The sequence below is a fragment of the Euwallacea fornicatus genome, chromosome 22, assembly GCF_040115645.1.
Source record: "Euwallacea fornicatus isolate EFF26 chromosome 22, ASM4011564v1, whole genome shotgun sequence".
In the NCBI taxonomy this organism is placed as follows: Eukaryota; Metazoa; Arthropoda; class Insecta; order Coleoptera; family Curculionidae; genus Euwallacea; species Euwallacea fornicatus.
Genome location: NC_089562.1, coordinates 2,719,070 through 2,742,122, shown reverse-complemented (window position 1 = coordinate 2,742,122; position 23,053 = coordinate 2,719,070). Strand labels below are relative to the sequence as shown.

Below are 23,053 nucleotides of genomic sequence, written 5' to 3'. Positions count from 1 at the left end.
CAATCCATCACGGTATTTCAAAGATTTTAAAAGAATGAAGGGTACGTGCAGTTACTTCTTAATGTTGGTGTCGAAACCCTAATTTTGCAAGGACAAGAGGTAAGTGTAGTTTCTGCTTGATTTTAGAATCGCCACCCTGCAATAAACGATAATAAAACAATAATCAATTTCATTATTAATTTATTAACATCCCAATATAAAATTCCCCTAAACGAAAAGGTAACAAAAAAGTAACAATATCGATAGAAAATAAATTACAGTCTCGTTTGATAAAATTTTCACGACCAACATACACATACAAAAAGCATTGCAAAACTGCAAAGCAGAAAATACGATCTGATTTATCACAACTTCATTTTCTGATTATTGCCGCCGACAGATTAACATCGCAACAGTTCACGTTTTAACTTTGCAAGTTTTGCAGTAATATTTACACAACATCTTAACTCCTACGTTTTGACAAAAGATAAGGTATAAGCTTAAATAATGGAAAACTTGGATAAGCTACACTAAACAACATTTGCTTTTTAACCTTTGGATTTATCACAAACGCCTTAATTTATAAAAATTTCAATATTAGACTAGTAAAACTCACATAATGCTCTCATTTACCCTAATGAAACTACCACGGCAGAATGAGGCAGACTGGAATGAATTTAGACGTTACATTAAGTATTATTTATACATAGTGATCCAAAAAAAATTATCATAATAAATGTTGGAATTGGCCACCAGAAACAATGTGGCACTATCTGAGACGATCTTTGAGCACTTACACAATAGTATGCTAACGATTTTAGACCATTGGGTATACAGGGAAACCAAAATCCGGTCGGATTAATTCAAGATCCAAAACAGTCAAATATTTTAAGTCATAGCAGTCGATCTATTTGACTCACTGCGTGAGACCCCAAAAGGTGGGCAGTGGAGATTACTAGAGGTGAATACTTCCACCAAGTGGGTAAAGTTCTTGCCACTTATTAAAACCACTGCTCAAGAATATTCTACGCAGTTGATTAACAAGGTATTTCTCAGAATGGGGTTCCCCTCACTGATCTTACGATGGTGACTAGATTGCTGATCAGAAAAAAGCGGACACTCCCGGCTTCGGTAGGAGGCAAAAGTCCTTGTCATCACGTATATTGGTAAGTAGTAAAGATAAACATTTGAGAGCGGAATTTAATCTTAAGAGGGAGCTTGCAGGATCACTACACACTGTGTATCTCCGGTTTCGTCTAAAACGGCCAACCCTAACCAACTGAAACTAACACACGGATTTTATGCAATAGGCATAGAAAAGTGCTCGCGAACGTGATAGTTGGGGTGATCATAGAAGGGAATGAGCACGCAAGAACCCAGAACCTCTCGAAACCAGTTCTTTGACATTTCCATCTTTATAATCCAAGGGGAAGGATGTGTATATATAGAATATCCCGTAATTAATGGTGTACAGTTGAGCCACAAATTCATAAACTACATAAAAAGGTGTACCCCTTGATGTGGCTTCAGCTGTCTGTTTTCGAGATATTTATATTTTTATTGTTTCGTGCAAGAATTTAAAGTATTTGAGAGAGCATCTTGATCATTGAGCTAAGCAACTATTTTGACAACTTTAGGACCACAAAAATGTAGAGAGAATAACATCGATGTAATTAATATTAAATAACTTGTAATTACTTTATGTAGAAATACCGAAATTGCGAAACCGCATCTTCCAAAATATCTAACTCTAACAATAATTTATTTTCATTGTCACTCTGTATATAAAAAAGTTTGCAAGAGATTTCGAATATATAGAGATTACCTCGTATTGCTCCGATATCTGGAGGCAATAAAGCTCGTCAGTTAATAAAGCTCTGCTGCCATATTTTAGAATTAACGCTAAATTTAAAACACTCGGAAACGTGAGGTTTTGGCGAAGTAAGCATTGAATGCCCCCCAGCGTCGAACCGCTTGCCTTTTTATTCATTAAAATATATTTTATGTATTAAACCGTTGAAGTAAAAATTGGTAAAATGTTAAAATTTTCATTCACCGATTATATTTTAGACAAAGAATCAGGTATTTGTTTGTTAAGTAACGGATGTAACTGCAGTAGTAGATATTGGCAGAAATTTTATCGTGATAAAATTTATGAGTAAATTGTATTGCGATTAAATTTCTATCATTGTCTACAAGTCAAAAATTTTACAAAAACTTTACAAATTCGTAACATTTAATAGGGTGAAAATGTAACTCAAATTCTCAATAAGTCGTTTAAGGGCATAATCAAAATCAGCGATTTCAAAGTGGTGTTCAAAGGAAAAAATAAGAAACCTGCGGTAGCAACTACTCCAAAACAAGAAAGTAACGTCTAAAATGATTTTTGGTTTCGTTTTGTTTGTGAAAACATGCGATGCTGCATATGTGGTGTTTGGTGCCATGAAATGTACGTTGATTTAACGAATTTAACAACTTTATATTCAACTGTTTAGTTTAATTTTATTTTTGAGAGCCTTATTAACCAATTGTCCAAATACTAAATGTCATTTCAACTTCTTTTTGAAAATGGTAGTTAAAAATCTTAATATTAGTTTATTTTTTTTACCAAAGACAGTCAATTTGTTTGTTAAGGATCACTTTAAACTGTGTGGGTGTTTTATAATAATCCCCCTTTTCCAATGGAAAATATCTATTTCTTAAACTGCTATGGACCTTATTCGGTTGAAGTACCTTAGTCCTAATAGCGCTTAAAACTGTAAAATATAAAACGAAAGATCCAATCTTTAAATTAGAAAAAAAAGCATTTTGCTTGCAATTGTGAGACTCTGGTTGCAAATAGCCTTACTGTAACAATATTTTCCAGTTTATCTCTTAATGGTAACTCTAGATCTTAACAAAGTAAAACCAACCTTTTTACGTCACCAAATACCTTACTATGTTGCTAGCACATCATGTTAAAAGAAACAACATATCTGTTAATAGAAAGGAATAAAGAAATAGGCGCTAAAACGACGTTAACCCGAATTAACCTTTTAAGCTTAACTTAGTTGTTATTTTTAAAATAAAGGTTAGTATATCCCACATATAGAATATAATTCAAAGCAAGCATGCATGCATCTACACTGAGTTTATACCGAGTATCACATTATACAGTCATATAAATATTCTTAAAATTACTTTCTGAGAATATGTTGCTTGTTTTCACACCAAACACGTTGGAAAATAGACACAGAAACCTTTGTCCAGGAATTCTATTTGATGCGAATTTAATAAGGACCCTTTAGTTTGACATTAAAAATGTTAACAGGATATTATATATATCTCCTCAAGGAATATGTACTATGTAGTTTGTACCCAAAAGACTATTAAACTACAAATAGGCGTTGATCAAACTTTGCTAAAAAAATATTTGGCACTTATCCTTTACTAAACTTTGACTGCATGATTCCCACAGCTCAGATTTAGTATTAATTGACACTATTGACCATTTGTTGTCTCCACAAGAATGAGGAATAATTAAATTTAGATTTGAACATAGAAGCATCTTTGTATTGAAAATTATATTTCTTCTGTAGTAAAAAAACATTTGGAGACACTCTGTATAAACTCATTTAAAATCAATATTCAAATATGGACCCAAAGATTAAAAACACCAGACACGGTTAACACGAAGAACGTTAATAGTCTTAAAAATGCCTTATCTTTTGTCGTGGCTGCTGATGACATGCCATCGCTTCTGCGGATTAAACCTTGCCCAACAGGTCGTGTTTGTATTTGTACATCTTCCGTTTGTAGCCCCGCTTTAAAAACAATTTTATAAGTAAAAAGATCATGAAAAATATGGCTATGTACAGCAAAAAGTAAAGGGCTATATCTAAGGTAATTAACCCACCGGAATTGTTGGCACTTCCCTCCAGACCAAGGTAGATAACCTTTGTGTCGGCTCCCAAATAACTAATGTTCACATTGCTGTAGATGTGTTTGAGGTATTTTAGAACCTCTGTGGTATTCCACGAACCGTCCGATTTTCGACATTGATGGCAGTTTTTCTCTGAGGGGAATTGGAGTTTTGGGAAATCTGGGTCTTCAGTTGGATCTCCGGAAAGGCGATTATTCACTTCATTATGAGCTTCCCAGAGCCATAAAATTGCGTCGTCGAAAGAGGACACTTTAAAGAGTTCCCTCTTGGCAGCCATTTCTTGAAAATGTTGACTGCAATCGGCACATCCGAAGAAATTTTTTATATAGCCATGCATGGCTTCCAGAGCTAAGCGAGGATTATCTCCCCGTTGTTCATGGCTGTAGTCCGCGATATTTACAGTGAGGTAGTGGAACATTCGCCATAATCCGCAAGGATATCCCCGATATTGAGGGGAACTTCCCTGACAAGCTATAAATGATAAAAATATTGATTATGCACTACAAAATGGCTCTTTTTGAAGTACTTATTGATAACATCTATAAAGGTGCTTTACTGGCTGACATACACAAACTTCATACATTTATTTCTATAGTTTTATAAATTCATTATATAGTTGGAGATAAAAACAATAGAAGCCAACTGGAAAATTTTTTGACAGGGTGTATGTATGTCAAGACTTCTGTACTTATTGGATAGATGACTACTTTCTAGCGATAAAAATATATGTACTTTATGAAATATTAAGCAAATCAGTGCACTTACCCAACCATTTCTGTGGAGTTGAAAACACTTGTCTAGATTCATTTTCGGCGTTTCTCACTAAAGTACCAACTTTACTGCCCTCAACTGAATCTGAAGACTCTACTAATGCACTAACCTCTTGGAGAAGGGCTTTACCATTTATACCAAATGGAAAATATTTGGTCAAAACCTGGAGATATGTTCTCAATGCTTGTAACTTTTCTCCTGTAATCTCTTTTGAACCGCCAATTTCTCGCTTCAAGGAGTATCTGAAGAGAGCAATTATTTATTTTTAATAAAACTGCCTTTACCTCAAACAAACCTTAAGGCAGTTTCAAGATCCATTTGAAAAACTGCATCTCCCATCTTTTTAATTTTCTCCAATAAATCATTAACTTCATTCTGCTTTTCCTGTAATTTTTCTTTTTTTTCCTTCTCAGTTTCAAAATTAATTGCAATATCCCTTTCCTTTAATTTTTCTTTCAGAAAATCAAGCACATCTTTGCGATCATAGGAAGGAGGCCTCAGGGATTCAACCTCTTTTTCTGTTTCTATGAGATAAAGGCTTGGAGAGCCTGAATATGGAAGACCAGTAACAAGATCTGTGTTATTGGAATGAGCATACTTGATAAGTAACTTGGGGATTTTGTGCAAATCTAGTAGAAGTTGAGGTCCAAGTAAAGATTCAGGTTCCTGGATTAGTAATAATGCAATTTTAATATCAGGAGCTGCTTCATGTAACATTGCTTGAATGTTAGAGCCACTGAATGGTGATATATCAGGGAACTGTTTTCCTCGGCCTTAAAAATACAAGTCCAGTATTTAGTAAAAATTATTTATTGACAATTATGGAGCATTTTCATTTATTCATTGATGAATACATGCATCAATGGTAACAGATTTCATCTTCTGTATTCTTTTTTTATTGATAGATCTTACATTCTAATATCCTGAAAAAATATGCTTACCTTGTTTCTGTTCTTTCATAATCTCCCTCACTAAATCATATCTATGATCTCCAGCAGTTACTCCTCTGTTTATATTTTCACCATAATTTTTTGAGGTCTCCGCAAACCCTTCAGGATAATACCTCAATGTGGGATAGGCCATAATTTCATAATCTCTGCACAATGGATAATTCTGATCATTGGCACAATCAATAGCTGCAACTACCACCATATCCCTCCAATGGTGGATGTCAGTTGCCAATTCCTTCCAAGATGGAGCAAATCTCTGGCAGAATCCACACCAGCTGTTATAAAATTCAATAAACCAGGCTCGGTTACTGCCTATGATAGCATTTTTGAAGTTATTCTCTGTTAAAATTTCCACATCATCCTTCTGTGTATACAGGCCTTGGTCTCCTGTAAATTCCTGGTACTTGTTGCCGACATCCAAAGAGGCATTGTTTACCAAATGAAATAGAGTTGAGAGTAGGAAGATAAGAAATTTCAATACGATAGGGGACATCACAGTGTATTCTTCCTTATTTGTAAGTAAAATTAAGAAACTAGAGTGGATAACACACGTTTATAAATCAACAAGACATTGTCACACTTTTCACCGTGCTACAACCGGGTTAAAATCCGATTACCAAAGCATTTTGGTTCAATATTGATAGGTATGAAGCAATCACGATAACCACGTACCATACAAAGGAAAACAGGCTAAAGGGAAGCAATCAATAAAGTAATCGAAGGAAAAATAACACTCAACATGGAAAAACTAATCATAAACAATGGCAACATCTCTTGCTCCGCGATGACGTGTTCGAGACGGTGTTTTTTTTAAGTTTTATTGCCACGTCGTTGAAATAGGAATGGGTCCTCTCATTTTTTTCTGTTCAAACATATCGATAACACAAATATCAATAATAAAATTTATATAAAAATACTTTATGCGCACGGTTAAATGCGTAAATGAGTACGCATAAGCTTCTTACAGGCCCAAACACTTGGCCGCTGGTCAACCAACCGACTATTCAGAAAGATATTAATTTGGATAGAGTAACAAATGTGTAGCTTTTGCAAACGAATATCTCTAGCGTCATCAAAATTGGTTTGGCGTTCAATTCATTGTGGGGCCAAACCCTTGCAGACCTGTACGAAGCTTACGAAACTAGACATAATTTTCACATACGAAAATCACGACAGTTAATATATAAATATGTACACATTTTATTGTTAACAATAATTTTATTTTAGAAACATTCCATTAAAAATATCAACGAGTCGACATTAGATTTTAAATCTATATAAACCATAATTAGTATCAGACTTTTTAGCTGGAGTCATTATCACCTCTCTTGTTAAGTACTAAAAATAAAATAAAATAAAAATTATATGCTTAATTACGTATTTACTGTTAAAGCTATTGATTTCAAATACATAAATTATTTTTAAAGAAGTCTTTAGTGGTTTTATTGCTACAAATTTTGTAAAGGGTGCGAAGAGGTAGTGTTTTTTAATCAGATTTAATTCTAGCAGAAACACGGGCAGTTCGCTATGTCAAGAAATTCTTCAAAAACCCCATAAAATCAACATAATTCTGACTAAACCAGACACAGTTAATGTGGAAATAGAACAAAATATATAAAAACATTACTACAATTGTCGATGTACGTCTCCTAAAGCCCCCTTTAACTCTTTCCATTCTCAACCATAATATTACTCTAATAAAAAAACTTAAACTTAATTCTAGCATTGCAAACTCATCGTTATGGCCTTCTTCAAAAGAGCATCCTCATCATCTTCCTCCTCGTCGGGGGAACTGCTTAAAGCTTGAAGACTAAGCCGCATGGCCTCCTGAAGTTCTCTATGAAGAAGGTATTTACAATTATCTTAATGTTAATTATTAGATATCTACTATTTCTCAAATAATCGGAAAAGTAAAAATTGCAAAAAATGCAGGTTAAACAATGTTTAAATATGTATAATTTGAGTTTACCGCGAGCACAGAAGACCCACTAAATGATTTTTCTGGGACGAACAACAATTTAATTTAAAATATAAAAATTACCAATATATAGAAACCACGAAGTGAATCCTACCTGTCGTCAGAATCGGGACTATCTTGTTGTTCACTACTTTGCAAACTAAGTCTTAGCGCGGCCTGTAGATCTGGGTCACTCTCAGTAGAAATTGAAGGGCCAAGATATCTAGGATTTGATGCAGAAATAACAGGATTAGTTTTAAGTACTTCATCTGCTTGGCATTCGGGCAGTTCGCCAAAAACTACGAAAATTGAATACCTATAAAATAACTAAGTGAGTAGCACAAGTCTGTTATCTCATATGAAACACTCACCCTTCATTTCTTAATTGAGCCAAAAACAATGATAAGTAAGTGTCTGATATAAGTTGAGGTTTGGCAAGTAGTGAATTTAAATTGAACCATTGATTACCAATCTTTCTAATGGTAAACCAATGTTCTTTGTAGTTACAAATAAAGGCCTGCATTTGACTAGGGTTTTCTAAAGCCGACTTTGCTCTTTCGTCTGTACTGCAATAAGGCACTAACTCCAGACCCCACACTTGCAAAGCACTGCTTATAACTTGTACAGAGAAATAACCACTGTCATCCATGTTACTGGAAGGCTGTTGAAGGAAAGTTCGATAATCTTCAGTATCAACGCCTCCTTCCGCCATTTGTTCTCTTTCTTCCTCATCTAGACGACTTGCTAATGAACCAAGATCCACAGCATTAAAATAAGATCCTTGCAACAGTGAATTAAGGCAATGTTGGGCACATAGAGAACCATCTTGCTGAAATATAGAAAATAATTGAAAAGAATGACTAGCCATAAACTTGACAATTGCTTTATCATGAAGAGGCAATTTGAAATGGCAATCCAAAAACGTTAAAAAATGTTTCCTCATGTCATCAAAAATCAAAATGAAAATAATGCAATTATAACAAATCTTTGTATTATTTTTTTTTGTTTGTATAATATATGCATAAATAGTATGTTAGAGGCATGAATTAAATGTGGCTTTTGATTGTTCAGATATTGATTTTTTTAAAGAACTTTTGCTGAAATCTAGTGATTTTCTAAAAATTTCTGTTGATGACTGTTCTGTAGTTTTTTCTATTAGAATACTTATGGTGGTTCCTTTACGTTGACTCACAAAAAGACTGAAGGTTTTGTTTATATCAATAAATTTGGCAATCTTAATGTTGGAAGTGTTTGAGAGTCATGTTGCTTCCTCAAAGAATTCTGGTAATACATGGTGATTCACTATATATTTTCTAACATTGCTCCTATTTCCTGCTCAGTAAGTCTAAAAATCTTCAGTCAAGGGACAATGCAGAAATCTTAGTAAATTTACTTATCTTGTTTTATTACATTTTGTGGCAGTTCATTAAAAATGTATAAGTTTTTAAAAATAGGCCTGTTTTTTTTCATAGACTACCAAAAGATTGCTTATTTAACAATAATTTTTGCTTGTCGCATTAAAATTTACTAAGAAACATTTACATTACTGGTAAATTCTAGAGTATATTTGTTGTGTGTAATACAGTGCAGGGTTTTTAGGTAATCTACAGGGAGGATATATTTCTTAGTGAAATATCACATCTTTATTATGAAATGAATAGTTAATCAAAGTGGTCAGGAAGGCAGTTTAGAAGATAAGATTACTGATAAACAAAAATTGATTGTGGGAAATGGAAGTGAGACATAGATTTAAATTCGTATCTTTAAAAAATATTCATTAATTATTCTAGTTGTATTAAATTCACGAAATTTACCTTTTCATGAAAAATTGCATCCATAATGTCTATTTGGACTCCAAAGATGTAAATAGCATTAAATAAATTCTTTTTCGAGGAAATCTTACTTGGAAACACTGGGGGCGAACATAGAACTGATACAGAAAAAAAAACTGTCTTCCTTATTTTTAATTCTATGAGATTAATATATAGAAAATTCCAAAATATTTTCAAAATTTGCAAAAAAAAACAAAAACAAAACCCAAAAATGACAAAAACGAAGTTGATGAATTGACATCTTCAAAGACAGGTGCCAAATATCATTGGGATATTAGATATGTGTTATTTGATGGTTTACTACCACTTGACACTACTCAATTTATTTTATTTTTCTTTGACTCAAGAATTTCTACGGTTAGAACATTTTTTCTTATCGATATCGACCTTCACTAAAAATCGGTACTTCTCCATCGATCCCATTCCTACATTCAACATGGCGGCATGTCGTCAGTGCTGTGCTGTGTCGTGGTGAGTTACAAATTTTTGTAAATTTCACTAAACTTCCCCATTATTTAGGCTCCAAAAGTATGCAATTTTATAATATTTACCACTGGTTTATAGTGTAGGGTGATACTGTTGTAAATACCGCTCTCATACGGACGTAATTTCGCCTCGGAAATGGCTTACATGCAGATCCTTCAATTATATTTATTCCTTTTTATATGCCGCTGTTTCCGATGAGCGTAGACCTCCAGTAGAGTAAATTATCTACGATTTAGTCAATAGTTATTTAATTATGCCATAAATTCGTTGTTTTGATAATGTCCTTTTATTAGCACTTCTTCCGTAAAGTAAATCAATAATCCGACCCATTTCTGAGATGTTTCACATCTCTTCCTTCAAATGATACCGCTTTTATTGGAGATATTATTTGTTATTAAATAATAAGGGAACGTTAATCTATCGATTCATGTTACATATTGTTAATTGAAATAGTTTTTAAGGAATTTCAAAATAAGTGATGTAAACAAATCAACCAATAACAAAAAAACATTTTGTACCAACTCCACAGATTCTTGGGTCTTATGTATTTTTTTTTAAATAATTTTTATTGGCCTAAAATTGAAGTGGCCACACTTGAATGATACTTTTACCAATAAGAAGTGATGAAGGGAGAAGGGTTGACATGTAACAAACATTTTCAATGGACAAATGTTTTTGCTAAAACTCTTAAAAATGGAAAGCAGAAGGAGGATACATTTTTGAGGCAAATGAATTGAAGGTTATAAATTGTGAGAGAAAGGTCTCTTTCCTAAATTTTTGCTCAACTTTTGAAATAAAAGTTTGAATTTTTTTTGTTAAGTTATATGTTCACAATTTGACATTTTTTCAGATATGTGACAGTTATTTAAGATATGTAATTATTTCTTCAGATGTTTGTATATATCCAGAAAGAAAAGCATAACATTTTTTTTTAAATGTTTAACCAAGTATTATTAAGTAAATATTTTGGTTCTAAATGACTGCAAACAATATTTTTCTAAAATGTCAAATGACAGTATATTTCCCATCAATCAAATTTTAATGTGCTTTAACAAACATTTTTTTCATTTTTATTTTCATCAGAAATAGTGTTTTACCTCTTTTATTCATGTCAAAGAATTGAAAGTTAATCTTTTATTGCTAAAGTGTAATCATTAAAGAAAGAAACATGATTTTTATTATCAATGGACAGGGGGTGAATCTGAAAATGGAAAGTTGGGGTAAATACTCCCCCTCGAAAAAAAATTTGTTTTTGAGGTACAAGCACTTGTTCCATTTGGATTGATATTGCTTGGGTTCTGTTATGAAATACAAACATGTCTTTCTAATCTTCCTAAGACTGCAATTTGGACAGGAGCAGACAGTCATTAAGTCAATTATTTTCTCAAAGTTACTTTTCCAATCCCCAAAATTGTTTTTTGTTTACAACACTCATGTCTTGACAACCAACATATGTACCAATATTAGTTTTAGATTTTTTTAATTCCTACGAAATTAAATTCATATTTTCTATTTTTTATTGCAAAAAGGGAATTATGTACTTTAGTTTGGTGTGCTTAGTGTGAATAATTTGAAATATACAAGGTGTATTGAATGGAATGGACAAAATTTTAAAACCAGCAAAATTTACTTAAATATGTTTGAAAGTTTATTTCAACAAGGAAGAGAAAACTCTTTCTTTTTGAGGCCCTGTATGTATTTCTCAACATTTGCTATTCTTAATTATTTGATGTTAAAGAGTAACTCGTACTAAAAATTTAACCTAAATGTGTCATGTAATAAACGTTTCTAAATTTAACGCCCTGTAACTTGGAATTGAAGCTTTAACTTATCCAAGTTGATGTGAACTTCTTATCTTATCTTAATGAATACTGAATGTTTGATCAGTACAATTTGAGGCACCCTATATACTGACATTATTATTAGTTATGCATTATTAGGAATATCACTCACATGGGGCCCAAAACACTGATCAATGGGTTACCTGTATTTTATTATTTTTCAATGAAATTATATTCTTGATATAGTTAATAAATGAATTTTGCCTGAAGAATAATAGGCTAAAAACACATTATTTTCAATTGATTTAACAAGTTACTAATGCAATACTTCTCTTTCTTTACAGCTTGTGTAACTAAGAACCTCAAAATTTAGTGTAGAAAATTCAAAGTATCCTGCGCTCTACTCACCGTGAAACAACAGGCCTTATGGACATATTTCTCAAGCATAACAGCACACAATACGCACCCAGCACGCATTGAAGACATCTGAGGATTTCTATTTACTTTTCTGTTATCACCTCCGTACAAATTTTGAGTGATTGTGGAAACATAATTTTTAATTTATGCCGAACTAATTTTTTTTTGGTATGATCTCTAATTTGTCTAAATATGGAATCATAATTGCATTGTGGACTTGCCTTCTGTGAATTTTGAAGATTGATTTCAAAGTGGCCAGATTTTTGTTGATACGTATTGTAGCCGCATTGTGCCGCGGCCATTTTTATCATCCTTCACAACGCCTATATTATAGCATCAAATTCTGTATTGTGGGGTATTTCTGAAATACCGATAACCATTCTGTGATATTCACTACACTTAAGAAACGATAAGAAGTGAACAAGTCTAATAAAGAAGCATTGAATGAACATGTCCAACAGTCCTCAGTGGAAATCGTTCCAGCCGCCCCCCGATTCTCTGAACCAGGACCCTATCATCGATTTTAAAACAATGTCTAGTAACGGTAAGTATAAGTATTCCATAACGTCTTACAATTTTTTTTGCTGTACTGTAGTTTCTTCATTTAACAAGAAAAATCAAATTGAAACACACTGTTTTTATCACACATTTTTCTCAATAACTAAAGAAAACATGAAAAATAACTGAATGGAGGCCATCAGCAACCTTTTTCAATAATCAATTGATATGATAAGTAGTATTATTTCAATAATAAACACGGACATTATTCCAGATAGCTGTTTATACAAATACAATCATTTGTTTTCGTTTGTAGTGATGTCACTATAATGAGCTATCTATCTAGGTAAACCGACAACTTCATTCGGCTATAACCGATCTGGGTCAAACACGCGATTTAGCCAGGATTTTCCATTACTGGGAACAGAGAAGCCAAATGCTAACCAGATGTCTTACAGCAATGGACTGTACGGCTCGGCCAGCACCACTCACGCTTCTAGTAGGAACTTTCCGCCTATCGGAACATTTTCATTGGATAGTAATAACGTGTTTAACAGGTTCGTTTCCAAATTATTGAAATTTGATAATTATTGGCTCGTTTCAGTTCCGGTGATAGTTCAATGAACAGCTCTTCATCAAATGTTTTTAACAGTAATGGTAATAACACTAGCAGTAGCTACAACAGCGATCCTTCAAATGCGGCCAATATGGGCACTCGCGAAACTGGCATTATTGAAAAATTATTGGTAAGATATTGAACAATTAGAAGCCTAAAAAATCTGTTTAAGTTGACCTTAAGTTACAAGAAAATGCGATTTTTTCTAAAGATTCTTGGGGCAGAAAAAAAGTGTTGTAACTCAAATATTTTTCATAGCATTTTGAAAATTTCCAGTTTTCAGTTTTTGTTTGTGTCGTGAAATAGTCTTCAGAATTTATTCGAAATTTATTGAAGAGTTTTCAAGGATTTTTTAGAATCTCGAATCAGAATTTTTGTACTCACATTTTATGTGAAAATAGTAAAAATATTGGTCTCCACCATTTTGTCAACAATCAAAAAACTATTACACTAAAAAAGTCACGCATTTTGCTGAACGCTTTAATCTAATCACTCATTAATATACGCAATTTTCCGATTTTTCTTGCAGCACTCTTATGGTTTTATCCAGTGTTGCGAACGTCAGGCTCGGCTCTTCTTCCATTTCAGTCAGTTTAGCGGAAACATAGAGCATTTGAAGATAGGCGATCCCGTTGAATTTGAAATGACCTACGACCGGCGCACTGGCAAACCAATCGCCAGTGCTGTGACGAAAATTGCTCCCGAGGTAGTAAGTAGTTGCCATAAGCAATTTTATTGCAGGTTTTTAATTTTTTGACATTGAAACACTACACTCACGACTAGTTCAGAGTGAGTCAGTTTTTTAAAAATTCAATCAATAATTTTATCTTATAGCAGCACCCTAATATTCGATAGTTAACCGTGTTTTAAGTAAAGTATGTCATGTAATGAGCGAACGGTGTATTGAAGGAGAAGAAACCAACATGGGTAATGTTCTTGAATTGCGAAAAATGGTTTACAACGAGTAGAACATAATACTTTGTGTGCGATTATGCACGATAAGCAATATAATTATTAAATGAAAATCGCCAACCACATTCGCACACTATGTGTGTCAATAATGCAGAAGTTTGTTGTAAACACACAAATATACATAAAATCGACAAAACAGTACATTTGTTTTCCGAATATCGGTTTTCAATGCCAATGGACACACATTCCTTTGTATACTTTATCAGTTAGTTTTTTCGTCTTATTCCGGATATCGTTTGTGCGTTTTTGGGCCTAAAATAAGATAGATGTATAAAAAAACGATGTTTTTCTAATGAATTTAGGAATCAATTTATCGAAAATAACGCACTGGGCGAACTTATATGTTCTATTGTGAAAAACGTAACAAAACATTCCGTTACAAGTGTGAAGTGTGCTGTAAAAATAAGCAGTGTTGAAAGTAGACACAACATATCTACAAAACTGTATTTTTGCAATATAATTCACACATTTTACAAAAAATTGAAAAAATCTAGAAGATAAAACAAAAACGTGAATAAATACCAAATAAATATGAAATGTGAGTTTTTGTTACTGTTGTGGCTAGAAATTATGAATTATCAATTTCCAACAATACTTTAACTAATGCCCAGAAGTATTCAGGCGCGACGGTCAAGCTTTTACTCTCGAGATACGAACATTATCAGATGTTTTCTCTCTAGAGATGAAAACAATGAAATGCGTCAGACTTTGAGAGTGGCACCATTTTTTCATTACAGGTAATGAGTGAGGAGCGAGTGACTGGTACCGTTACAACCGAAGTTAGGGGTGAAGGCTCGGGGGGAGACACAATGGGTAGGATTAGTTACGAAAATCGTGGCGAATGTTTTTTCCTACCTTATACAAAAGACGACGTGGAAGGGAACGTTGTCTTGAGGTCTGGAGATAGAGTCAGTTTTCAAATAGCAACTAATAACAGGTTAAACTGGCTTTCCTGCCTTAAACTTCGAGATTGTTCATTAAAACCTGTTGTAGGGGAAACCTTGGAGCTTGTCACGTTAGATTAGAAAACCCAAAACATCCCGTAAAATATCAGGGTGTTGTTTGTTCTTTAAAAGATAGCTTCGGTTTTATTGAGCGCGCCGATGTAGTGAAGGAGATTTTCTTTCATTTTTCCGAGGCCAAAACCAAAGAAGAGCTTAGATTGGGCGATGACGTTGAATACACAATCCAAACCCGCAATGTAAGCTTTGGTTTTATTGTTTTTTTTTTAATATATATTTGACTGTAGACGTATTCCCAAATTATTAGGATGCTCCTTATCTTTTGTAGGGGAAAGAGGTAGCTTGTAACATCATTAAATTGCCACCTGGAACAGTTATTTTCGAAGATTTGAAACCCGAAACTTTGAAAGGACAAGTTACTAAAGCCATCGACAAAAATCCGAGAACTGCGAACGAACCGTTGCCAGGACGGATAACATACAAAGTTGCGGATTCGAAGGAGATACGTGAAATATCGTTTAGCGAGAAAGACCAGATGGGCGATTTTACGCTGAGGTAAGGTATTGCATTATTTTTTATGTATCAATAAAATAATTAGTTTCGAAAAGACATTGACGCAGGTGCTGCTGTTCTGCACTGTTTTTTGTTAGAATGGAACGGTCATTATTATCACAAAGTGTGATGTATTGCCAGGTGATGTCGGCCGGCTTAATCTGTTTAATTCCTCTTTCTATGTTATGCTGTAAGGATTTAATTAGTAACCCTCGTTCTGGGCATTTTCTAGGTCAATAATTTTATTATTTGAGCTTCAATTAAGGGATAGTGTATTAATTGGTAGTTTTGAATGCTCCCCTGTATTTAATCTATGCATCTGATAGTCATCGTTTACTTTATTTTCTTTCGGAATTTTTGGCAATATTTTGTAAAGTTCTTATGAGATCAGTACATGTTTTGTTTATCTCATTGTCAGGAATTTGTAAATTGGGTATTTGACGATACTCTTCAAGTCATTTCGTGTTTTAACGTAGTAATACAATTTTACAAGAAGATATGTTTCCTTTAAGTCGTTAAGATTTTTACCTAAGGAAATTACGTCTCTGCAATACGTCTATTTATAGTTTATTTTGTTACCAAAACAATTACGATTTATTTGAAATATTTTTATCTTTTAATACTTAAATCTGTCTTGTTCGTCAAACAGATGGATTTTAATATTTTCATCTGAGAATTTGAAAGAAATATAATTTTCCTTTTTTTTTTCCTATAAAAGCTATTGGATGAAATACATTTTGCTCATAGTATTTATTTTGTTAGGTATGGCGATTGGGTAAAGTTTCAAATAGCAACTGACAGGAGAGATGCTTTAGATCGAGCTACACATATCGTGTTATTGGACGAAAGTTTTGCAGCTTCAGGTGAAAAACGGGAACAAGGCGTAGTAGCATCTCTCAAAGAAGGTATTTTTAATTTTTTCATTTCCTATGAGCCAAACATAATCAAGTTGTTTTAGGATTTGGATTTTTAAAATGTGTTGATCGTGAAGCTAGATTATTTTTCCATTTCAATGAAATTCTTGACGTGAACCGAACAAGTGAGTTGCAAGTTGGTGACGAATTCGAATTTACGGTCGTTCAGGATCAGACTAATTCCTATACTACTACCCATAAGGAAAACCGTCAAAGTGCCATTCGCATGAAATGGTGAGTTATCCGCTAATCGGGATCCGAGTTATAACCAAAATATTGAACTGAAAATAACTTTATTGGGACACATTGATAGGACTTAATTGCATGATGAAAGTTTCTAGCGTTTTTTTTTACCGATCCTTAATATCTATTATTTCTGTTACATTAACTTTCTCATTAGGTTGCCACTTGGAACGGTTCAGTTTGAAATAAGAATTGATAGTGAGTTATCCGGCGCAATTACGAAAGAAATTCCTGTTAGCAATTGGGTGAATAGAAGCCCTACAAAATCATTAAATTCATCAAATGGAAATGAACCGAACGAACCAGGACACATTGGATACACAGTAAACGGAATCAAGAAAACTATAACTTATTATGCCAAGGATTGTGATATTAAACATTTGCCAAGGGTTGGAGATAAGGTAAATTTGTCCTACTAGTTGGAATTATACATTCCAACTATTCTTAATAACTTGATCTGTAGAACTATGTCTGTTCAATATAAATATATTGAATAATTACGTGTATTTCCACTTTTTCTATATGTTTAAAAATATTTTCAGGTGACATTTGATATTAATCAAGTGAAACGAACAAAAGAATTCATAGCTGTAGACGTTCAAATTACCCAGTCTGCCATGCAGACGAACGGCATTAAACATAGTACAAGAAGCAGTGGTCAAGTTTATCAGGGTTTTGTGGCTGCATTGAAGGACGGGTTTGGATTTATCGAAACTACTCGGCATGACAAAGAAGTGTTTTTTCATTTTAGGTAAGGTTAATCAATGAGTTCGAACGTAATTTTTTACGCAATTCTTTTAGCAATTTTGATGGAGATGCGAATTCATTAGACTTGGGGCAGGAGGTAGAATATAATTTAGGATCTCGGAGTAGCACTGGATCTTGCTCTTCAGCGGAGAATGTGAAAATTGTGCCAAAGGGTGAGTTAATGCATTTATTATTAAAATGCAATGCTCAACTAATTTTTCTGTTTTTATTCTTTATAAGAAACATTTTAATGTTTTATCGGTATCTACAAATGAATATTTATTTATGTTTTCATACAGGTACTATCGAATTGCCACAAATAAACGGTGACTTATTGGAAGGAGTGGTGGTTCGTCCGTTACGATCAGTTAATCCAGATCAATCCGAATATTCTGGTTTAATAAAAATCCGCACCGACAATCCGGAGGAGAAATCTCCAGAGTACGAATTTGGCATTATGGGACTTGTTAATAAACGAGAATTACTTCAAGGCATGTTACCCATATTACTTGCGATTTCAACGTTGTTAACTCTCATTTTAACTATCTTTTTGTTTGGCCATAATTTAATATAATCTTTTCCTTGTAGTTGGAGATCATGTACAGTTTCATGTTGATTCAACTGAAAGGGCAGCCAACATTGTTGCAGTGCGGAAGAAACTACGCGCTACCGTAGACGCAATCAAGGGACACTTCGGATTTCTGGCCTACGAGGTGGAAGAGGGCAAGAAACTGTTTTTCCATATGACTGAGGTCAAAGACAATGTGGCTTTGAACATAGGCGACACCGTGGAATTCGTTTTGGTGACGAATCATAGAAGCGGGAAATCATCTGCGTGTAATGTTGTTAAAGTCAGGTAAGTTTACTGTTATTTATTAAGCAACATTGATTTCAGTTTTCAATGTTGTTAAATTATTTGCTCTATCGCTTAGGTAAAGAGGAAGCGCTTTAACAAATATTAAAAACATTCCGTTTCAATGGCTACAGTATTAGTTTTAATCCACCTATTGCTTTCAGATCTTCAAACTGTGGGGACTCTCCTGCGTAGTAGTTTTAAATGACCCCTTGTTGGATTTTTGTTTTGTGAAGCGTACATGCATGAAGCATAATATTACACCAACTTATTTATTTTTTTTACATTGAGTTTAAAGAAATATGTCTTAGTAGAAAGAGAGCGATATGCACTAAACTGTTTTGTTTTTCTGTTTCAGTGATGTTCAAGCTCGACCTGAAAGACTAATAAGTAGACTGAGAACTATCTCATTAGACGACGCAGGACCTAAGTTACTAGTCACTCGGCAACCAAAGGGCCCAGACGGTACCAAAGGCTTTACGTCCGAATTTAGGGCGCATCGAATCCCCGGCTCCGTATCCGAATAGTTGCAACATTAGTCGAAACGTGCAAACAAAAAAAAAGACCACAAAATCTAAAAAAAATGAGATTAGAAACCTCTCCCAGTTGTTTAGATGATGAAAAGCATTTGGAACTACATAATTTTAATTGTAAGTTTATAAGTAAGGAGTATATTACTCTTTGTACTAATTCTAAAGAAAGAGATACAAGAGCAAATTTGTTGAAAACAAAGATGAAAATAAAAATTGGATTTCAATCCAACCGTGGGACGGAACGATTTTTTATATTTGTTGTACGTCCTCACATTGCATTTTTATCAACATTTTATCGTTTTAATTATACACTTATAATCTGCATTATTCGAGCATTGTTTTTTGATTTGTTGTCAATGACATGGTCAATTTGGCGCCACGTAAGAGACTTTGATATTGTTTGCTTGCGAATTTTGTTAAATTTTTCACGTTTTTCAGCTTTCCGTTTTGTGAAGCTCTGTTCTTGAATTTTCCTAAAAGTAAGTACCTACCAAATATACCCGTTACTTCAAAATTAAACTAGATGACAAAGGAAAGGTAATCCATTGGCATAGACACGGATACAATGAATTTATCTCTAGATTAAAAAGTTAAGGCATTAGAAGTTAAACGAGAAATAACATGTAAAACTAGAAAGACTGCAAGAGAAACTGTACAATGTAAGTATTTGCTTTCGAGTTTTGTTCATTTTTGGTGTTTTATTTAGGTAATTAGGTAAATTATATTGTGTAATTGTTACAGTCATATAACAGTACCCGCAATATTAATGTTTTCGGAACTAAAGGACTTAAACTTTAGTCTAAATTAAACAAACGTATGATTAATTTGAGCAATTTTTTAAGCATATGATTAAATAGTTGGTTCTTTAGCAATATTTAGATCTAAGTTCATAAACAGAAAACAGGAGAATTTGGATTTGGTAATTTTATCAATTTAAGGGCTAAATTATTGGAGCGCTGTTAAATGTAACAGGAGTGTATATTTTATCTTAACATTTTTAAACTAATTCCCGATAAAAAAATAGCGCAATTTCAATCATTTTATAGCGAATTTGCTCAACCGGGAAGTGCGCACCCTGTGCAACAAAATGGTAATTTGAAACTACTCGCGTTAGCCTGACACGCTACAAAGAACCGTCATAATGGAACATAGGCATTAGAAGTCGGTCATTTTGTTGCACTTCATATTGGCCGGGTTCATCAGAGTTAACAGTTACATAACTGTTTAGCCTTTAGCTGAACGACCGCTACAAATAATAGAGTAGGACCTGACGTCATTGCAGTTGTGAATCTTAAACAGTTCCACAACTGGTACCTCTTTTGAATGTGGTCATTTTAAATTGAAAGGGTAAACATCTTAAAGAAAAACATACATTTTTTTTAACAGCTGTCAAATTATATGCAGAAAGTTTTTTCCTCATTTTGTGAAGGAATCTAGCAAACTACAGTTACTTAACTAAGCTGGTTACAAAATTAATCGAAATGACGACGAAAAATGTTCTTAACGCTGTACAACTTACTGCAATTCATAGTTACGGTTATTTCAGAACTTTTATTTAATGTCATTTGATCGATATATCTGGACATATTTGAAAGATTTTCGTTTTTTGGATAATTAAAAAAATTACAGGGTATTTTCAAAAAGTTGCAATTTTTTTTTTAATTGCCGTATATCTAGGAAATCTGTCTGAGAGACCATTTTTTACAGAATCGTGTAAGCTAATTTATATTAAAAAAATGTTTAATATGGTATGGATTTTAAATTTTTGGTTTACAAGAAATACTACAGGGGGATTCATAAAGTTCCTATTTTTTATGAAGCTTAAACAAAAATAATATCTACGTCTCTAGAGCAGTGTTTGACGTTATTATGGAAAATCTAACAGAGACCAACTGAATTAAAAAAAAGTATTATACAAGGTAAGAAAAACTAAATATATATTGTTAATTCGACAAAATTCGAAAACGTTTCAAAATCATAGTAGAATATTATTTCTTAGCAGGTATTGACCAAAACCACTAAGGCAGTTATGAAATATCTGTAGCTACTAAATGCAATGGGTTAAAAATAAAAATCTGCGTGACATCGAGCATTTTTTCCAATACAAGTGTTCATTACTGAGTCTGCAAGAAACCAACTTTCAGAACCTTCATGAAAATCGGCCAAGACGGTTCCGAAATACGACATCCGAAAAAATGTGACATTTTAACTATTTTTGTGAGCAGTTTACTTACAGCTTTTGAATATCAATAAACACTTTATGCGAAATGAAAATACCATTATATAAAGTTATGCATATAAGGGTATTTCGTAGAGTTCACAGGTATGTAATAGTTAAGCAACTTGCAGGTAAGTGTAGTTCTATTTGTTTGTATTATTAACAAGGGAAATTTGAAAAATGCCTTTTCCGGTTTTGTCAAATGAGATATTTTAGGACGCTATCAAATTATTAATTAGGGTGCTTTGTTGCATTCACTTTTTTAACGCATCAATGACAATAGATTACGTCGTTCCGCCTCCACGTTTCTTTTTGGATGTATGATAGATAAATGTGGCATCGCATTCTTCAATTAATATCACGATAGCTTTTCTTATCATTGATTAATCGAATTGTATGGACGGACAAATGTATACTATAAAATAATACTTCCGCTTAAACGCTGAAAATTTCAAATATAGATTTCTTTCACTCTATGTCAACAAATATGCGTCGACAGGCACAACAAACGAGTATTGTACCAAACTTAATTGCATGTTTATTATTAACCTAAAAATGTCCCTGGTGGTACCTAAATGGCAACACTGAACAATACTAGTCGCATGATCTCAGTGCTGCTATTGACGAAACATCGTCCCATGTGATCAAGTAGGCGAACCACATTGTTGCCGCTGTGAACAAATGTTACTGAATTTAATGCCAAATAGTTAACAACAGATTTTCCATTTTTTGGGAATAAGTAGTTAAAAATTGACTGAATTTGCGGAAATTGGTTGAATAAGGAAACATGTTGTTTTGAATACTTGCACGGCGAAACTAAATACATACTTATTTTCGTCTTTCAGTGAAAGTGTGGACTTAGTTTTTCTTTAAATGTAAATTGGAACAAAATTAGATGTTAAATCAACAAATTTTGAAACTGGCAAGTTAGGAGCAATGCGTTTCTATGCGAAATAATGCAAGAGACCAATTATTTGATTGGTAAATGAGATAATTTCATTATAAACATAAATCAACCTAATTTGACCGTATATTCCCGGGTTGAAAGAGATATAATAATTCATTAGTCGTAACTGTTTATAATTATATTTTGCTTTAAGTAAGTTTTAATGCATAACTCCCAAATCCTACCCCACAGTATACTAGTTTATAAGTTGACTCTTTCCTGTAATGTTTAACTTCGAGATTGATTGTCTATAGTCATCTTGTATCGCAGAACTACAATTACTCTGGAAGTTTTATAATAATTGAATAAACACCCCCTACTTTCATTGATATAACATATCCTGCAAAATTGACCTAGCGTAGTTCAAATAGGTACCTATCGACGTTTTAATAAGGTTCTCATATTTGATATAGCCGAGTTCGTTAAAACTATTTGAAGAACTCTTGCTTTAATATTATTAAACTAATTTTTAGGTGGGTATTGAGTTAGTGAAACGACCGAAGAAAATTTAGGAACAATGCAACGGAATAATAGCTGAACTCGGCTGTAACTGCAATGTGATGTAGATGACTTCCATGTGGCCTTGCTTTTTACATTTTGACCCACTGTGATAGTTTAGTCATATTTTGTAAACGAACCTAAGTCAAAGCAACGTAATTCACAATTTTTTTACCAAACCGCTTTTATCTCAAATTTTGTTTTGTTGTACGTACTGCTACTCCTCTTGTATCAAGGAACAATATTGTTATTAAGATTTTTTTTGATTTTTGCTAATGTGGGTACTGTGATGCTGTTAATAAGGAGAAAAAAAGGAACGTAAATATATTAATAATTATTGTGGATTATCTACCATTTGTAAAATTGTTTTGATTTAAAAGCAAATAAAAGTGACATCATTATTAAA

The 23,053-nt window shown here is 33.2% G+C and overlaps 3 protein-coding genes across 9 annotated transcripts; 1 reads left to right on the top strand and 2 right to left on the bottom strand.

Annotated features, from left to right (window-relative positions):
- Positions 1-163: 163 nt before the first annotated feature.
- Positions 164-6,676, bottom strand: LOC136346106 (sulfhydryl oxidase 2-like). The gene is made up of 5 exons (XM_066294984.1): positions 5,614-6,676; positions 4,968-5,445; positions 4,667-4,914; positions 3,875-4,372; positions 164-3,782 (listed from the first exon to the last, which is right to left on the bottom strand). Exons 1-5 carry the CDS (start codon positions 6,113-6,115, stop codon positions 3,607-3,609), a joined length of 1,902 nt encoding a protein of 633 aa, XP_066151081.1. The 5' UTR covers positions 6,116-6,676; the 3' UTR covers positions 164-3,606.
- Positions 6,677-6,804: 128 nt separating this feature from the next.
- On the bottom strand, positions 6,805-9,655 carry LOC136346112 (ataxin-3-like). 4 transcript variants are annotated; one of them, XM_066294999.1, is made up of 4 exons: positions 9,394-9,655; positions 7,951-8,408; positions 7,695-7,802; positions 6,805-7,459 (listed from the first exon to the last, which is right to left on the bottom strand). In XM_066294999.1, exons 1-4 carry the CDS (start codon positions 9,415-9,417, stop codon positions 7,342-7,344), a joined length of 708 nt encoding a protein of 235 aa, XP_066151096.1. In that variant the 5' UTR covers positions 9,418-9,655; the 3' UTR covers positions 6,805-7,341. The 4 variants fall into 4 exon arrangements, with proteins under 4 accessions (XP_066151096.1, XP_066151098.1, XP_066151095.1 ...); XM_066295001.1 differs by having other exon boundaries at positions 7,695-7,895; positions 9,483-9,613; XM_066294998.1 differs by having other exon boundaries at positions 7,695-7,895; positions 9,394-9,585.
- Positions 9,656-9,757: 102 nt separating this feature from the next.
- Positions 9,758-23,053, top strand: Unr (cold shock domain-containing Unr). Of its 4 annotated transcripts, XR_010733259.1 has the most exons (17): positions 9,758-9,882; positions 12,023-12,639; positions 12,940-13,150; positions 13,198-13,339; positions 13,739-13,918; positions 14,919-15,118; positions 15,175-15,382; positions 15,472-15,698; positions 16,458-16,600; positions 16,654-16,843; positions 17,010-17,253; positions 17,395-17,603; positions 17,654-17,772; positions 17,899-18,090; positions 18,188-18,455; positions 18,811-19,102; positions 19,424-23,053. XR_010733259.1 is itself a non-coding variant. In XM_066294981.1 (16 exons), exons 2-16 carry the CDS (start codon positions 12,540-12,542, stop codon positions 18,977-18,979), a joined length of 2,754 nt encoding a protein of 917 aa, XP_066151078.1. In that variant the 5' UTR covers positions 9,758-9,882; positions 12,023-12,539; the 3' UTR covers positions 18,980-23,053. The 4 variants fall into 4 exon arrangements, 3 of the variants coding, with proteins under 3 accessions (XP_066151078.1, XP_066151077.1, XP_066151076.1); XM_066294981.1 differs by having other exon boundaries at positions 13,246-13,339; positions 18,811-23,053; XM_066294980.1 differs by having other exon boundaries at positions 13,739-13,915; positions 18,811-23,053.

Coding starts and splice junctions, on each gene's coding strand:
- LOC136346106 (XM_066294984.1), bottom strand. CDS start 6,115: ATGTCCCCTATCGTATTGAAATTTCTTATCTTCCTACTCTCAACTCTA. Junction 4,373..4,666: donor AACTCCACAGAAATGGTTGG/GTAAGTGCACTG, acceptor TATCATTTATAG/CTTGTCAGGGAAGTTCCCCT. Junction 3,783..3,874: donor GGGAAGTGCCAACAATTCCG/GTGGGTTAATTA, acceptor TTGTTTTTAAAG/CGGGGCTACAAACGGAAGAT.
- LOC136346112 (XM_066294998.1), bottom strand. CDS start 9,417: ATGGATGCAATTTTTCATGAAAAG. Junction 8,409..9,393: donor ATGCAATTTTTCATGAAAAG/GTAAATTTCGTG, acceptor TCTATATTTCAG/CAAGATGGTTCTCTATGTGC. Junction 7,460..7,694: donor AGTCCCGATTCTGACGACAG/GTAGGATTCACT, acceptor CCTTCTTCATAG/AGAACTTCAGGAGGCCATGC.
- Unr (XM_066294979.1), top strand. CDS start 12,540: ATGAACATGTCCAACAGTCCTCAGTGGAAATCGTTCCAGCCGCCCCCC. Junction 15,383..15,471: donor ACACAATCCAAACCCGCAAT/GTAAGCTTTGGT, acceptor TATCTTTTGTAG/GGGAAAGAGGTAGCTTGTAA. Junction 18,456..18,810: donor TGTAATGTTGTTAAAGTCAG/GTAAGTTTACTG, acceptor TTTCTGTTTCAG/TGATGTTCAAGCTCGACCTG.